Consider the following 12,586-nt stretch of genomic DNA (forward strand, 5'->3'; position numbering starts at 1 on the left):
AATTTAAATCACTGGACATCAAATATTTTTATGTTATTTTTACAAAGTCTGCAACACTTTGATGGAGACCTACCACCGAAATGACACATTAAGCTATTAATTGGTTAATTTTTCGAGTTTAGTGTGTATCACTGCTTGTCTAATTCAAGCCAGATAGCAGCAATCACTCGAAATAGTCATATGCAGAACACATGCAAGTCCAGACTGAAAGATAAGAAAGGCAAATCCAAGCAGAAAGAAAGTCTTAGCCGGAGCAATAGCTAAAGAAGCAAAAAGCAGCAAGGCCAATTAAACAGACTTCTGATTTTTGGTGCAGGCTATACACAGCTCACAATCTATTTAGTTGGGGGTCTATCGAAAATAGCCTCTCCCCCCTATAAAGGTAGAGGTAAGGACTGCGTACATCTCACCCTCCCCAAATCCGACTATGTGAGATTACACTGGATATGTTGTTGCTGCTGCTGCTATACACAGCTCACGAATTATTCTTACATATCTAAAAAAAAAAAAAAAAAATAGACTACGTTAACCAACTGGGAGTGGAAATTCTAATGAATGCAACTTGCAAATTACAAGTCTCTCTGGTCACTCTACCTCCATTAATACAATAATTTAGTCACAAAGAGAAGCTGGAATCTCGGAGATCACTGAATCGAAAAAATATTTATTCACTTTCGATATTTATAACAGAACAATAATCAATACAATGTTATCTTTCCTATGCATTATGCACCTTCATTACTAATGAATAATAAAAGCTAATTAATATATTAGCACATTAATTTATCACTAAAAACTATGATAAACTGGTAGGATATTAACTTTCCTTCCTCTCATGGAAACAATGCCTTTAACACTCTTGCTTTGGTCTTTGAAGGGAGGGTTTCAATAAAATAGTCCAGTAAGTAGAATTTTGCATTTTCAGACATGAAACTAACCAGTCAAGAAAAACTGTACTAAACCATATTCTCCCATAGAAGTGATGGGAGATTGTGAAACTTCCAGTTCTAGTTCTAATAGTTGCAAAATGTTGGTATCAAAAAGGCATTACCCATTTGATTCAATCTCCCAACTTACCAGCAGAAATTAACACCTTTTTTTCTTAGAGAAAGCACATACTAGATCATTCTTATGCATAATGGACCATACAGTACATTTCACATGACCATGAATCTAGTCTTCAAATATGAGATACAATACGGGGTCTGTAAGTAAGCAGCTCCATAACTATTATGATGGTCCAACTTTCAGACTTTTAACTGGAAATTTGCAAACTGCTGGGGTTCTTCCCACTCACTTGACATGCTTGGTAAACCAGTCCAACATGTCCTGATGAGCTTCTTCAGCACTCTGCACAGCCTTCTTGTCCTCAACGTTGTATCTCACTGTCCACCCATGGGCAACACCAGGATAAACTTTCACAAAGCACTCCACCTATTTTTACCGACGGCCACAAAAGAAACGCAAAGGATAAATCTAGAACTCTGTAACGCACTCTAAGAAATTCATTAAAGTACTTATCCACTTATCTCGATACATAAAGAGAATAAACAGTAGTATACTATTTCACAGATAAGTCTTTCTAAAATAAAGACATCTTTAAATATAGGAAGGCTCTAATGTTCGCATACCTCAGGTTTTGATGATAAAATCTCCTCAAACTGCTTACAAAGCTCAGGAGGAGACATTTTATCTATCTCAGCTCCTAAAATAGCTATTGGTGTCTTCACCTCTGTAAAAAGATACATCATCAGCTCCGGACAGGAGGAAAAATAACTAAAGATAAAAAGGAATCAGGAAGAATCTAAAAATGATGCAGTTCAATGTACTCATCAGAATTCAGAAAACACTTGATACCAGATATCACTTAGGATATAGGGATATCCAGAAGGACCAACAACAACAACATACCCAGTGTAATCCCACAAGTGGGTTCTGGGGAGGGTAGTGTGTACGCAGACCTTACGCCGACCTCGGGAGGTAGGGAGGCTGCTTCTGATAGACAATATCCAGAAGGACTGGAACACAATTAATAATTTTTCATATAAGAACAGAATCTAGACATTGTACGAATAAAGAACAGCAATATTTGGACTTGGGGTACTAAATATCAAACTGGATCTCTCAGCCCCAGGCAGAGAGAGCCTAACTTGACCGAACAAGTCATCAGTATTCTAGTGTCACTGAGACATCAAATGCTTTGTCCCATATGCAACACGCTTGTATAAAATCCAGGAGTAATAGCTCAATCTAATCATAAATGATTCAGGTAAAAGACAGTCGTACGCTTAATATCGTCCACAGAGACAAATGATGGGTGCAATAGCACAGCAGCTTGAATGTTGTCAGACTTTGCTAGTTGAACAACCACCTTGGCTGTTAAGAAAACAGAAGGTCAGGATCTCAGACAACCACAAGAAATTGACCCTATACATCCTATGGCAACCGATGAATAATCCTAAAAGAGAAAGTTGAACAACTTACCACCCCAGCAAAACCCTGCTGCTCCAATTGCAGATATGCCTTTATCTTTTAAAGCTGCAATAACCTGCTTTGCATCTTCAAATCCTTTATCCTAACAGAACAAAGGAAGCAAATGAATGCCATGGCGGTGAACCTGATACTATGAACGTTGCACAATGATATTCCCAAGCATGATCAAGTTAATGGATGGAAAATTGTGATAAGGATGGTGTTGCCTCCTTTTATTCTTCATGCAAATCTATGGCACTATTACAAGAAGAAATAAATCAGAAAGCATACTGGTCCATGTGATTGTAACCAGACTGGTATAGGCTTCTCCGTATTTTCAGGATTATAAGGATCCCCATAAAGAAAATCGGGAACCACCACATAGTAACCCCCAGCTGCAACTTTGTCAGCAAGCATCCTACATAATAGAAGTTAAGTTTTGGAATCAGCCCAAGATAAAATAGAAACTTCTTGCAGCTTAATTATTGGAAGAAATGCAAAGAACAATCACCCCAACTTCCTTCCTTGAAATGTAAAAAAAGATACAAAGATAAGATCACTGAATCGCCTGAAATCTGTAATTCAGACTCCTCCCTCCCTCTCCCTCCCTCTCTATGTGGTTCTGATGGAGTTGTGGTGAGCAAAAACTGAAGTTATCAACAAATAGAAACACCCTAGAGCATCGACTTTTTAAAAAAATTAAAAAAAAAGAGTTGTCGTTGTATATGATACGGCTGTCTATGAAAGCAAGAAAAAAAGTTTGTTGACAACAGAGAAACATCCTAGAGCATGCAGATGGTGCAAAAATTAGCACAGAAATATATGAAGAAGTAACAATACTGAAGTGGAAAAGAGTGTAATTTTTCCCTTTTTCTTTTTTTTTTTTTTTTTTTTTTTTTATGAAGGAAAAGAGAGTAATTTTAGAATGTATTTGACAAACCCAAGCTGAAGTTGAGAAGCAGTGCATACCTCAGATTTGGTGCTTCATAACCTGTGAAGTATTCATAACATGAGATTGTCTTCGATAGAAATAATAACAATAGTCTTCATACCATAATATACTTCTTTTGGTTCAAAACATAGATGTTTAACATTACCAAGAGTCAAAACATCTAATTTTCTTCCTTAATATTATGATTTAGAGCCAAAAGGTCACGGGTTCAAGCCATGGAAAGAGCCATGGGCATAAATGCAGGGTAAGGCTGCGTACAATAGACCCTTGTGGTCCGGCCCTTTCCCGGACCCTACCCTGTGCATAGCGGGAACTTAGTGCACCCGGCTGCCCTTTTAAGTGCCAACATACGCAATGTTATCCCACAAGTGGGGTCTGAAGAGGGTGGTGTGTACACAACCTTACCTCTACCTTGTGAAGGTAGAGAGGCTATTTCCGGTAGACTCTCGGCTCAAGTAACGCATAAAAAAAATCAAGTATGCAAAGCAAATACAATAGTGAAGGAATCATACTGAAAACAATAGAGAAAATAGCAGTAGCAGCAACAAATAATATGATAACCGAAGCAAAGGAAACAACAGGTAATACTAGAATCGAAGAATAAGATAGTAGAAGAGTAATAGTAGCAATACTAATACGGAAACTAGATAACGCTCGACTACCTACTAACCTTATACTCTAATCCTGGACCTCTATATTTTCCTATCTAGGGTCATATCCTAGGTAAGCTGCACGTGTGCCATGTCCCGTCTAATCACCTCTCCCCTATACTTTTTCAGCCTACCTTTACCTCTCCTCATATTCCCCATAGTCAAACCTCTCACACCTCCTAATTGGGGCATCTGTGCATCTTCTCTTCACATGTATAAACCATCTCAACCTCGCCTCCCTCAATTTGTCCAGGGACACCACTCCCACCTTATCCTGGATATCTTCATTCTTAATTCTATCCCTCCTAGTATGCCCACGCATCCATCTGAACATCCTCATTTCCGCTACTTTCATCTTCTGGACGTGCAAGTTCATGACCGGCGAACACTCCGCCCCATGAGTCATCTAATTTCCGGTCTAAATTCCGACATTTGAAATGAAATTTATGTTTAGATACTACACAAAGAATACACTAGATCATAACATTTGGAATAAAAATATCAAAAAGCATATCTGAAACATTTTTAGTTAAAGACAGATCTACTCAACTTCCAAAATAGCAAATGCCTTGTAATGAGAAGAAAGAAGTAGTACTAAAAAGGAAGTGCGAAGTTCTTTTACTTATCCCATATACATCTAATTGTCCTTGCTAGTCCAGAACATATATTTATTCTACTGTATAATTCTCTAGGATTTTGAGATACTCAAACCCAACTACAGCAGTGTTTTTTTCCAAAAACTAGTTATTTTATAGTGTTTGATTGCCATAAGGTATTTCCAAAAGGACCATTTTCCATCAAATGGGGGAAAATGTCCTCACCTTTGTCCGGCCTAGGACTAAATTTACTTTACGAAGTAAGATAAGGCAAGGGTGCAACAGCCACACAAGATCCTCTTCCTGCAAAACATTATTATACCACTGATCCAATAAACAATTAACACATTATTATCAAAATCTTTAATGTTCACTGTCAAGTTAGACCTTGAGCCTAACTCACACCCCCAAAAGCTAGTTCAAAGGGAAGAGGATTTGCCAGGCCAAGCCATATAAGGAGTCAGGGTCCTTCACTGATGTGGGATTCATTCCATTCATCACTCACAAATGTCATTAAAACACTATCCAATTTGTTCTTTAACCAAATAATTTCCAAAAAAAAAAAAAATTACTCCCTCCTTCCCAATTTATGTCGTACTGTTTGGTTACGCATAAAGTTTAAGAAAGTAAGGAAGACCTTTGAAATTTATGGTGTGAAACAAACCTTAGACATTTTGTTTGGCTATAAATAATTTCACCAAGGATAAAAGGGAAATTTTAAAGCTAAATTAGTTTAAGGGAAAAGGCTCAAATATGCCGTCGAACTATCGGCAATAGCTCATCTAGGCCATTCATCAATAGTTTGGCTCATTTATGCCATCGTTGTTACCAAAATGGCTCATTCATGATATTTTTCATTAATTTGGGTCGATTTTTATTAATTTGAGATTTAAAATTAGGCTGATTTAATTAAATAACGTGGACTTCTAATTGAAGGCCATGTGTCATATCTGATATTATAAAATCAGTGTTAATGAAAAATGGCATGAATGAGCCATTTTGTTTAGCATAGATGAGCCCTTTTGATAAGGCTGATGACATAAATGAACCAAATTATTGACGAATGACATAAATGAGCTATTTCCGATCGTTCAATGACATATTTGAGCCTTTTCCATTATTTTAATTATAGATAGAGTGGTGTCATTTTTTTTAACCAACTAAAAAAAAGTGTGTCACATAAATTGAGACAGAGGGAGTAAGTTATTTTTGAGAAATGCTTCCGTGGCAACACAAATTGATCAATAGGCTACTAAATCTTCATGATAAAAAGATAAATAAAAGTGGAAATTGAGGAGAACCCAGATGGCCAAAGTTAATGAAGATAAAAGGGTAAGTACCAAAAATGTCGGAGACGAGGAGGATGGCTTGTTTGGAATTGGAAGAACCAGACACGTATGTTTTAAGTCCCCCAAGTTCAAGTACAGACCCATGTCCGGTGCTTGAGCTCAGAGCTGGTGGGTTCTCACAACACTGAGGCCCTGACATCTTTTGCTACTCAAGATATACAGGTAAATACACAGAGAGAAAGATGATATACAGCTACAAAGATTATGTTTTGATCAATTTACTGCGTTTGGGGGTAGCTGGGGGTTTAAATATGCGGTTCTCTTTTTTTCTCGCATGGCATTAGAGTCTGACTATATTTAAATTCAAGCGGTGACCATTTCTCGTGAAAACGCTCCCTATTTTTCATACGCAAAATTTAAATACGAGACCTCTGGAAAAGTCACGTAGCATCACATCCTCTGGTGTGGTTAAATATGCGGTTAGCATACCATATCATCTCTGCGGAGAGTTCTAGAAAGGAGAAAACCGACAAAAATGGTCCCTTATTATTGTTAGTGGTTCAAAATAGTGTTGTAAGTATTAATTGATCAGTTTTGTTCTTTTAAGTTTGTTCAAATTGAGTATTTTTTATCTACTTCAAAATTTATCAAATTTTAATTGTTAAATTTAACCAGTTAAGAAAAATTAACCAAAAATATCAATTAAAAAGAAAGTGCAACACATAAAAATATATATATCGAGTACAAATAATATACCAAAAGTAATAAAAATTGCACCTATTTTGACTAAACTCTTTAAATAGATCAAAAATAAGGTAAAGCAATAAAAGTAATTTCAAATATGAATTCCCATTAAGTGTTTCTATTTGCACAATTTCAATTAAATTTAACAATTAGAGTTTCATAAATATCGGATAAGATCCAAAAGTGCTCGCTTTGACAAATTTAAAAGATCAAACTTATTCATATAATACTTAAGGGATTATTTTAAACCTAAGAAGAGACCTTTTTTTTTTTCTCTCTCCTAAAAAGTATCGACCTTTCTTTTTTACAAACGACCATCTTTTTTCTCCTAGAAAGTATTATTCCATCGTCTAGCAACATCCACTATATTTTAAGGTTAATTAATAGGACAGACTTTTCATAACAATCGTGCTTTAAGCATCCAAAAACATATATAATCAATTATTTCACTTTCTATACCACAAACTTTACATGCACCTACAACTATATTTTAATTTTTTGAAATAATATAATTAACAGGTAACATATTCAATTTATGTTTTCTCTTTATATTTATTTTTAATATTCATGGATCGTAATTAATAATAAGATTGGGGTCTGGCATTACTAACATCTTGACATTTTATAATTTTTCTAGCTAAATGATATATCGATTTACCTTAAACTTGTCAGATTTAGTATGATGTCAAGTAATTCTGTCTAATGATTAAGTGACAGAAATTGGAATAGATATTATTGCATAGATATCGACCGTATAAAATCATTGCTGGAAATCTTGCAACTTCCAATTATGTGTTTTATCATTTATAAGGTCATTCACTTGTAACGTTACATCCGTTTGGTGTTTTTGGTTGAATATTTTTTCCCCAAAAAAAAGAAAAAGAAAGACTGAAAAATATTTCCAAAATAAGTTTTGCAAATTTTTGAAGCAGCCACCACCTTACTAATTTGTCTTTCCACTTCCTTTTTCTTTAATCAAACAAGCGCATAAAAACTTTTCTATCTTTTTCCTTTTTCCTCCTTTAGTTTCCATTGACATTTTTGATGTTGTAGACAAAAGGAGGAACACAAATTGCCATGGGAGTTTAAACTACTATAATCATTTATACCATATATCCAAAACCTAACATTCAAAGGTTCTTATGTTTAGAGAACTCGTTTTATCATAACAATTGATTTAGAGATTGCACTATCAGTTTTATTTTCGAAAAGAAAAGGACATAGTGGAATAGAAAATTCCTTTACAATAAGATGGTATTGCCGTATGAAAGTTTTCCTCTCATCAAAATGCAATCTGGTACCACAAAAGGGGAGAGACACAAATACAACTTACTACTAATAATTAATAAATCAATGCGTAATTTTAGGCATTAAATTTGTTACCATCACCTACCATTTTTTTAATTTATGCATGATAAATAAATATAGATATGCAAAAATATTTTTTTCGCAAACAAGTTAAAATTCTCTTTCATGATACTTTTGGTAAGGATATTACAAAATCTTTTTTCACATTCAAATTAAAATTATCTCTTTTATGATACTTTTGGTAAGGATATTCAAGAATCTCTTTTCTCTGGGTAAAAAAAGGCAAAATAATACTTAACTAGAAGATGGGATCTACAATTCTACATAGCATAAATTTCCATATATTGAGACGATATTATAAATGACTAAATCTTTGCTTGCTTTTAACTAAATGAATAAAATATGGAAATCTTAGAAAATCACTCCTAAACATGCCTTGTATGATTCGGAGTTAAAACCTTAATTAGCACCCATTTTCACCAAATGCCTTATTCTCTAATTACTTTTCCTCATAATTGACTGTTCATTGCCAGGTTAGTTTCTCTTATTTTCTTTCTCTTATTCTTTACAAGTTTGGTCTCCGTTTACTCTAATCTACCATGCATCCATATATTGTGTAAATCATGATCAATGGGTATTTGGTTTACAGAAGAAAAAAATAAGAATTTATTGGTAGACAATTAAATAATTTGTACTTACAAGAATTTTTCTCTTTTTGATTTGTTACAAAGATTTGCTACATTTGTATACATGTCTAATTGATCTTCTTTTTCATTTATCAGTTGTTTAGACATGGAGCCCTTTGCAGAGGTGGTAAGTAAGAAAACCTTTAATTTCTTGATGAAGATTTGCATTAACCCTAAGGTTGATTTGTAAATTTTTAGTGTAAGTTCTATTGCTTCCTTTAATTTTGTAGAGTTGCATATTGAAAGTGGATGTCCATTGCGATGCCTGCAAGATGAAGATGGTGGAAGTATTGAGCGCCGTATGCGGTAACATGTTTATAATTACATTAGGACATGTCAAAACGGGTTAAATTAATAATATGGGCAGGTTGAATTTTATTTGAACATGTTGAAATGGGTTGAATCTATGGATTTGATATATAGTAGTTCATAATTTGCCTAATGTTTACTTGGATCAAAATGGACGGGTCAAATATATAATAATTGATCATTTCTCATTCCGCCCAACTAATATCATTTTCATTCATTTGAATGTTCTTTAATTACTAAATAATAATTAATAAAATAACAAAAAAAATTATTTATCATAATTATATTAATAAAACCAAATTCAAAAGATTTTTTTCAACGATTCAACAAATATTCTTACGATTCAATCGAACTACGTATGCAACTCATTTTGGGCTCAAACGTTTAAATGAACTAATTTGGATTATGCCATGACCCCTCAATAAATGCATGCTTAGTACAACTCACTTATTAAATTTGGAATGATTGGGCAAATTATATTTTCATGAGCTAATTTTAATATTTCTAAATTCTGAAACAAAGATATTTGATATTTTGACCTTATAAGCCTATAAGATTGAGAGTTGAATTGTCTTCTTACTAGTGAATGTTTTTTTTTTTTTGGTGTGTAGGAGTGTATGCATTGACAATAAATGCAGAAAAAGGAGAAGTAAATGTTTGTGGGGAAGTTGATCCAAACCTACTTGTGAAAGCACTAAAGGGAACAGGAAAACATGCAGAAATAGTATCAGTGAAGCTGAAGCATCCTGCTCTTGGTACTCCCACACCACATTATAATTATTATCGTCCTCCTTATAATGCCTATGGCTATAACCATAGTGCATTAGGAGGACCCTATGGCTACTACCCCACAATGACAATGAGCCCATACCACTCAATGAGAAGACCTATGATGGAGCATCCTCACTACTATGGCCATCCTTCCTCATATCCTAGGTAATGTCATCTTGCATAAGCAGTGTCGATTTTTATTACTCCCTTTCTTTCCATAATAAGTGATTTTTTTAGCTCATGCAGACCCCTTAAGAAATTGCTAACTCCTAAAAAATTAGGAGTGTTTTTACTAACTTACCCCTAATCAAATTGTGCTTACATAATTAAATGCCTAGAAAAAAAAATGTAGTTAATGAATCTTGATTATTTAAATAAGGGCAATTTTGGAAGAAACTGCCCAAAGTCTTCTTGAAATCCTAAAGCACCACTTATTTTGAAAAAATTGAAAAGCCTAAAAAACCACTTATTATGGAACGGATAGAGTATAAAAAGAAAGTTGTTTTCTTAGTTTATATAATCTAGGCAACAGTATGGGAATGGTGTATGAGGTGGTCGCCGTAGGAGTGTCGTCACAAGCAGAGTCATGATATGAACTATACGGGTTCTAAATTCTAGGATAGCGACATCAAGCATTAATAATTTTGTGCATCTATATTTAATGAATTTGTTAATACAAATATAGGGTTTGAACTAAAGCTACTTGATTGGGCCAATCCCGTATGTTGGCTTCTTAGCTCTGACCCTGAGGGTGGTGGTGAATCGGGGAGTGGGGGTAGGGGCCGATTTGGCAAGGGGTGATGGGGATGGGGAGTTGGAGTTTGGAGGAGACAATTGTGCAATATCATTTATGAATTTGTTTTCACAACTTTTGAATATAAATTATTTTTCTAAATTTAATGATATATCTCAACATCTATGATGAGACCAAAGACTTGTGTATATGTTTGTAAACTCTCCTGGGGTTGAGTAATACTTGGGGTTGTTATTTATGATACTAATGCAATGTATGTGACCATACGTCTATCATACCCTCACGTGACATTAAAAAAAAAATCCAAAATATGTTTAACCAACCAAATATGAAAAAAATTAAACAAAAACGTTCTTTTCTCCGTGCCAAGCACCATACAATTCGACTTATATTAGGGTATGGATCTATATAAGAATATAGAAGTGCTGTCAATAACACCTAATGTCATAGATGTTTAGGGAAATCTTCCATGAACTTTAATTTGTTCTCTTCCTAGAGTAGTACACCAAATTCTACGCAAATTATACTTTTTTGTTAACGTTGACTGAAAATGCTTGTGTTGTTTTGCAGGTTTCGCCCATTTTATTACTAATTATTTTATGTGGCATGTGCTGGAATAGAGTGATCGCGATAGGAAGATATGTTTTAATAGTTCAATTCATTCATGTGCTAGTTACTTTGGGACTGTTAACTTGGAATGTTATGCTTTAATCTAAACTTCTGAATACTAGATGTATCTTTTGAGTCTCAATTCTTCTTTTTTCTACTTTTGATTAGATAAACTATCGATTGTGAACGTTGGTTGTGTTGAGAATATATTGAGGCTAGTAAAATCATGTCTAACGAGACAAAAAACACAACTTTCTATGTTAAGAGTCCGAATTGGAAAGTATATTCTCGAAGTGGGAAAGATGTGGTTGACCATGGCATTTGGAAGAGCTTAATTTAGGCATCATATCTCGAGATTATCCTGAACTTGACACATTGAGTTGGTGTATATCTAAATTATATTTGATACTAATTACTCCTTCTATATTTTGCTATTTGGTACTTCCTCCGTTTCAATTTATTTGTCATGATTTTTTGAAATGGTAATCTCAAATTATTTGTCGTTTTAGAAGTTCAAGACAAATTAAATTATTCTTTTTTTTTCATTTTACCCTTAGTAGTAATTGTTTCTTGAAGACAAGTACAATGAAGGGAGGTAGTGGCCTCCACCCACTGGACGCTGACAAGGCAAAGAGATGCTCACTCTTTTTTAAGCACGTAAGGTTGATGAAACATCAACAAATTAGCTTTCAAGTGATGTATTTTTCAACCGTTAATCGTAACATAGTCATAAACAATGATTTATGTATTCCAATTATGTATTTCTTCTTACTTATTAATGTACCACATGATTTCACTTAAACTTTGTATTTTTTTTTTTTTTAAATTATCGTTGTATGATGGCATGACATTTATAACCAAAAAAACATAAATTACAAAGCTGAGGTGACCAGTAGCTTGACCTCTGTTCCAGTTTGCAGCTAGAAAACTGCTTGCAAAAATTAAAGCACCACCAAAGACTATACAAGTTTTGCACAACTATATATGTCCAGTGATAGACACAAAATAGCTTAGCATCTCAATTGCACCATTTCTATACAAAATAATTCTTCCTTTCTCTGTAAGGTTTATTGGCCCTCGAAGGTAGGTGAGCCTGTAAAAAATAATCAAGTCATCATTTGTAATACTCCAGTTTGCTAAGTTTTGTTTTTTCTTCGTTAGATGCAACTACAATTTATTCTGATTGTATGTCCATCAATATATGCTTCAAATTAAACAATTTATCAAACAAGGATTGTTTGTTATGGTAAGTTTTCACAGTTTACCAAAAAAAAAATATATATATATCCACCTGTATTGAACTGGGCCTCCAAGTCGCTCTTCGTGTACAAGATGAATGAGAAGATGTTTCATCACATCAAAAAAATCCCATGAAAAAATCTTCTCTAGCTTAATGGTAATTACATGAATATTTTGATTCATCTTTACTAGGTTATCTTCCCTCAA

General features: G+C 34.1%; 2 protein-coding genes across 2 annotated transcripts; one reads left to right on the forward strand and one right to left on the reverse strand.

Moving 5' to 3' along the window:
- Positions 1 to 934: 934 nt before the first annotated feature.
- On the reverse strand, positions 935 to 6,287 carry LOC132052495 (endo-1,3;1,4-beta-D-glucanase-like). Its single transcript, XM_059444068.1, has 7 exons — positions 6,011 to 6,287; positions 3,442 to 3,463; positions 2,764 to 2,890; positions 2,485 to 2,575; positions 2,287 to 2,376; positions 1,632 to 1,732; positions 935 to 1,434 (listed from the first exon to the last, which is right to left on the reverse strand). The coding sequence occupies exons 1-7, from the start codon at positions 6,156 to 6,158 to the stop codon at positions 1,294 to 1,296; spliced, it is 720 nt and encodes a 239-aa protein (XP_059300051.1). The 5' UTR covers positions 6,159 to 6,287; the 3' UTR covers positions 935 to 1,293.
- Positions 6,288 to 8,308: 2,021 nt separating this feature from the next.
- Positions 8,309 to 12,190, forward strand: LOC132029479 (heavy metal-associated isoprenylated plant protein 32-like). The gene is made up of 5 exons (XM_059418729.1): positions 8,309 to 8,544; positions 8,794 to 8,824; positions 8,928 to 9,003; positions 9,618 to 9,942; positions 11,102 to 12,190. The coding sequence occupies exons 2-5, from the start codon at positions 8,804 to 8,806 to the stop codon at positions 11,121 to 11,123; spliced, it is 444 nt and encodes a 147-aa protein (XP_059274712.1). The 5' UTR covers positions 8,309 to 8,544; positions 8,794 to 8,803; the 3' UTR covers positions 11,124 to 12,190.
- The last annotated feature ends 396 nt before the right edge of the window (positions 12,191 to 12,586 follow it).

Source organism: Lycium ferocissimum, chromosome 1, assembly GCF_029784015.1.
Source record: "Lycium ferocissimum isolate CSIRO_LF1 chromosome 1, AGI_CSIRO_Lferr_CH_V1, whole genome shotgun sequence".
Classification (NCBI taxonomy): domain Eukaryota; kingdom Viridiplantae; phylum Streptophyta; class Magnoliopsida; order Solanales; family Solanaceae; genus Lycium; species Lycium ferocissimum.